The sequence below is a fragment of the Corvus kubaryi genome, unplaced genomic scaffold (genome assembly GCF_017639235.1).
Source record: "Corvus kubaryi isolate FWS band 111438036 unplaced genomic scaffold, C.kubaryi_AGA036_p1.0 36745, whole genome shotgun sequence".
Classification (NCBI taxonomy): domain Eukaryota; kingdom Metazoa; phylum Chordata; class Aves; order Passeriformes; family Corvidae; genus Corvus; species Corvus kubaryi.
The window spans coordinates 19,215-24,366 of NW_024580936.1; the positions used below are offsets into that span (position 1 = coordinate 19,215).

Consider the following 5,152-nt stretch of genomic DNA (forward strand, 5'->3'; position numbering starts at 1 on the left):
AGCCACATCTGGCCAGAGGTTGGAATCCCTGGAGCCTCAGCCCTTCCCTCCAGAGGATGAACCCCCTGGAGCCCTCCCTCTGCACTCCCTGGCGCCCCTGAGCTGCCCTCAGGGGACGTCTGAAGCAAAAAAATCCCATGTACAGAACTTTTTAAACCTTCTAATAAAAGCAAATCAAGCTGGCACGAAAAGAGGAATAAACTGCAACTCTTGAGGGAGGGGTGGGGAGAAAAAATATAAAGCAACAAAAACCAAACTTACTTCAATTAAATGCTTCACTACCCAACACTCCAAAGCACTCTACGTTCTTACATCCAATGTCCAGTACAGACAACACTACAAGGAAAATTAATGGTTTACGTTTGGGGGCTGGAATGGAGGCGCTGCTCCTCGCTCTGCTGCAGCCTGGCAGGGACAGGCTGGCAGGGACAGGCTGGCACCAGCGTGGGACACGCTGGGACCGTCCCAGCTCCCTGACCCAAAGGGTTTGGACAAAGCTGTGGGGCCTCAGGACAAGGTGATGCTGCCCCAACGTGCTCCAAAAAAAAATGCTCGTTTTTGAGGGAAATGGGAATTAACTCCATCAAAAATGCTGGCTGTGGGTGGCTGGCAGCAAAAATCCGGAGTGCCAAGGGACTCTCGGGGCAGGGAATGCACAGCCCAGGTGCAGGACCTGCATTTTCCAGCTTGGCCAAACGAGGCAAGGAGGACAAAGCCAAAGCAAGCTGGATGCAACTTTCCTGGGAAAGCAGAAGAAAGGGGGATAAAGGATGTGGCTGTGGGAGCGTGTCCCTGCAGTGCCACGGTGACCCTCACTCCAACACAAAGCTGCCTCCACTCAGGAGCTGATCTGCCCTAAAAAAGGACTTACGAGATTCTTCCGAAGGGAGCGAAGGCTGCTTTGATGTCTTCAGTTGTGATTTCGGGGCTGAGGTCTCCGACAAAGACGTGGAAATGGTCTTTGGGGGAAGAAGAGAAAGGAGGATTCAGTGGTTGAAGTGAAGAAATGAAGTGTTTTACTCTGAGCAGAGCAAAGAAACTCTCCTACAAAGCCCTTTATTAAAACTCCAGCTGCTATTCAAAATACCTTGTTAAAAAGCACAAAAATACCTATTAGACACCACAAAAACCCATCCTGGATGCTACAGGAAGAGCAGAGTTCGCCGTGGAACAGAATTCCTGCTGTTCCTGACAGCCCCTGCGCTTGGCAGTGCCACAAGCCCGTGATTTGAAGGACACACATTTGGATCTCGAATTTTACAATCTGCTTTTAAGGCCTGCCAGCATTTACTGCACAAATCTGAGATTATTTACACTTGGTGCGCCCAGTCCCCAGGAAAATCTCTCTGTCTCCCTGGGCCAGCATTAAGCTGGGATGTGGAATCCTGCAATGGTGGAGTGGGAAGGGATTTAAACCCATCCAGTGCCACCCCTGCCATGGGCAGGGACACCTCCCACTGTCCCAGGGTGCTCCAGCCTGGCCTGGGACACTGCCAGGGATGGGGCAGCTGCAGTGAGCCAGGACTGAAGGTGTCAGGATGGAAAGAGGGACCCCTTCCTGATGAAAACAGGCACAAAAGGCCTGAATCCGAGGAGTTTTCCATCCCAGTCCTACAGTGTGTGGCACAGATTGAGCCGTGCCACAGCAGGCACCAACCTCTCCACTCTGCTCGGGTACTGACAGGGTTTAGCCCCATCAGCCTGAAATCCCAAGATTTTCTGCACAGAAATAGTTGGGAGTGATGGAAGCTGTTTTGGAAGGAGCCTGGATGCTGCCAAGGAGCAGCAGCCCTGCTGGGAGATGCTGAATGTGCCTCAAAAGCACAGAACGAGCCTTTGGGGTTTAAATCACAACTGCCCCGGTACCAAACAGCCACGGATTTGCACCAACCCAAAACTCTGGACACCAAATCCCTTCCTGATGCTACAGGGAAATGAAAGGGAAGTCTTTCCATAAAAAAATAAATGGAAAACAAACCAAAACCCCCCAAACTTAGCTTCAGGGACCACCCTGGAGATCCACCATTTGATGTTGAAGAAGAAACAATTAATTACCTTGTGAACACTGTGCGAACCTGATGGCAAAGATCAGATTTGCCCTGAAGTTTAATTAACACAAACACAATAAATAATTAGGATTCCAATCAAAACCACCGTGTGGTGCATTTCTGTTTAAGAACTTGCACAGCTCGGGGCACAGGTGACATTGAGCCAAGGTTTTAAAAGGTTGAAATTTTAGCTAAGAGAAGAAATTGGCATTAATTAAGACACAAAGTAGAAAAACAAAAGATAAGTTAATGACTATTAGATGCCTAAGCTAGAGCCAAGTGATGTATTATTTGCCATGATATTTTTAAGTTTTGTTTCTAGAAGGAAACAGAATGAATGAACTCTCATCCAAACAAACTGCAACCAACAGAACCAAGAACAGCACCCGGGGCTCGTAACAATTAATTAAAAGTAGGAGATCTTGGGCTGTGCCAAGAGGTCATGAAGGCAAGGAGGTAAAAAGGTCACGGTGAGGAAGACGTTCCTGACTTCATCCTTCAGGAGCAGTGACCCAATTTGAGAGAGAAACTGAGGTAATGACCTCATTTGCATATAAAGGGAGGTGCCGGGGCCACACAAACCTGGTGTGAGTAACAACCAGAGAACAGAGAACCTGGCACTTGGCTGGCATGTCCCATGCTGCTGCCATGCCACCTGCCAGTGCCTGGATAAACACCCCACTGCCTAACTTTAATTAGAGGGGCTTTTGTCCGTGGATATTGGGATTTAACCAATCAACACTTACTGCTGGTGTCTTTCTTCTGGCTGCTGGGGGTGGTGGCCCAGTTCACTTTGACCTCCTGCAAATGGGAATGACACATCAGGTTTGGTAAACCCCAAAAAGGTCAGACACATCCAGTGCTTAATTCTGGCTTTACAGGGCCCCCCCAGGGGCAAGGCTGGGGTTAAAACTCAAGTTTAAGATGTTTTTCTAGGGAGAGGGTTTGTTCTTAAATTACCAGGGGCTGGGGGGTGTTCACCTGGAGAAGGGAGGGATCCAGAGAGAGCTCAGAACCCCTTGCAGGGCCTAAAGGGGCTCCAGGAGAGCTGGAGAGGAACTGGGGACAAGGCATGGAGGGACAGGACACAGGGAACGGCTTCCAAATGTCTTTGGGGTGAGCGCGAAGAGGATGGGGACAGACCCTTATCAGTGGTGCCCAGTGACAGGGTAAGGGGCAAGGACTGAAACGTGGGAAGTTCCACCTCAATATGAGGAAAACAAGAAGGAAAATATGAGGGAAAACTTTCCTTTGAGGCCTGGAAGAGGCTGTGGCATCTCCTTCCCTGCAGACACCAAAACCCTGCCTGGACACGACCCTGTGCACCCTGCTCTGAATGGACTTCAGGACGGGATCATCTCCGGAGGTGCCTTCCAACCCCACCCACTCTGGAATTCTGAGATTTTTCTCCAAGTTCCACATCCCCAGCTCCCTCTGAACTCCTCCCAGGACCCTGAACTCCTGCTCCCGACACTCTGAACCCCTCCCGACACTCCGAACTCCTCCTGACACTCTGAACCCCTCCCGACACTCTGAACCCCTCCCGACACTCTGAACCCCTCCCGGCACTCTGAACCTCTCCCGGCACTCTGAACCCCTCCCGGCACTCCGAACTCCTCCTCCCGACACTCTGAACCCCTCCCGACACTCTGAACCCCTCCCGACACTCTGAACCTCTCCCGGCACTCTGAACCTCTCCCGGCACTCTGAACCTCTCCCGGCACTCCGAACTCCTCCTCCCGACACTCTGAACCTCTCCCGACACTCTGAACCTCTCCCGGCACTCCGAACTCCTCCTCCCGGCACTCCGAACTCCTCCTCCCGGCACTCCGAACTCCTCCTCCCGGCACTCCGAACCTCCTCCTCCCGGCACTCCGAACTCCTCCTCCCGGCACTCCGAACCTCCTCCTCCCAGTCAGGTCCCATCAAGATCTCCACCCCAAACGAAGAGTCCCCATCGCTCCCAGCGGGATGTGCCCCTGGAATGCCCGCAGGGCCCCTGGCCCAGCCCGTGTGGCAGCCCAAACTCACCCCGGGCCATGGCAGCTTACCTTACCCATTATCTTCCTGCCGTTCATGGCGGCCAGCGCGGCGGCCGCGTGCCGGTGCTCGTAGAACTCCACGAAGCAGTAGGGATCATTCCCAGCTGTCTGAGACAGGAAACGAGCCCGGGATTAGGGATACAAACCCGGACTCTGGCTGCTCTGCTCTGCCTCTGACTGCTGGCACCTCCACAGCCCCGTGTGGACAGGTTTTCTGACTCTACAGGGAGAGTTTTCTTACTCTTACTCTACTACCAATGCTCCCAGAGGTTTCAATTCTGCTTTAGAAAGGTAAAGTTATGGTGAAGAATTTGTAAAACCTCATTTACAACCTCCCCATGATTTAATGAATTCATTGTCCCTCTCCATGTCCACCCATCCTTAAATTTACCACCAGGCATGTGGCAGAAATGATGCCAAAAACACCTGACTGCATCTCCAGATTTATTTAAGGTGGCTGTGTGTTTCCAGAGGAATTCCCAGACCCACAAGCATAGCCTGGAGCCAGCAGCTCCCAGGAACAGGGAAATCAGAGGATTCAGGCTCTTACATCCATGATCATCTTGCAGTTCTTGCAGGGTCCGATCTGGCTGAAGAGCTGGAGGATCAGAGCCTCAGTCACGTCCCGGGAGAGGTTCCCCACGTACCTGAGGGTCAAACACAGGGATGGAGACGGATGTTGGACACGCTGGAACCTGGGGAGGGGCCTGGGATAAGGGATGGAGAGATAGGAAAAGGGGGAATGGCTTCCCAGTGCTGGAGGGCTGGGTGAGATGGGATAATGGGAAGGAATGAGGGTGGGGAGGGGCTGGGCTGGAATTCCCAGAGCAGCTGTGGCTGCCCCTGGATCCCTGGCAGTGCCCAAGGCCAGGTTGGAGCACCCTGGGACAGGGGGAGATGTCCCTGCCCATGGCAGGGCTGGCACTGGGTGGGTTTAATGTCCCTTCCCACCCAAACCATTCCATGATCCCATGACTCCATGAACTCGACCTTCCAAACTGATTTCCCAGTACAGACTCCAGTTCCCACATCCCTACACCCATTTATTTCCCAGTAGACTCC

The 5,152-nt window shown here is 52.4% G+C and overlaps 1 protein-coding gene across 9 annotated transcripts in view; it reads right to left on the reverse strand.

Moving 5' to 3' along the window:
* The window catches only part of TIA1 (TIA1 cytotoxic granule associated RNA binding protein), an 18,299-nt gene that overhangs the window by 9,082 nt on the left and 4,065 nt on the right, over positions 1 to 5,152 (reverse strand). For 7 of the 9 annotated variants that reach the window (XM_042020061.1, XM_042020060.1, XM_042020068.1 and 4 more), the window contains exons 2-5: positions 4,641 to 4,737; positions 4,100 to 4,198; positions 2,795 to 2,849; positions 872 to 959 (exon numbers count right to left, since the gene is read on the reverse strand). In XM_042020061.1, the coding sequence (XP_041875995.1) occupies positions 872 to 959; positions 2,795 to 2,849; positions 4,100 to 4,198; positions 4,641 to 4,737 (339 nt within the window). Of the gene's footprint in view, positions 1 to 261; positions 337 to 871; positions 960 to 2,794; positions 2,850 to 4,099; positions 4,199 to 4,640; positions 4,738 to 5,152 lie in introns of those variants that run through there. The other 2 variants (XM_042020062.1, XM_042020065.1) reach the window with 2 other exon arrangements.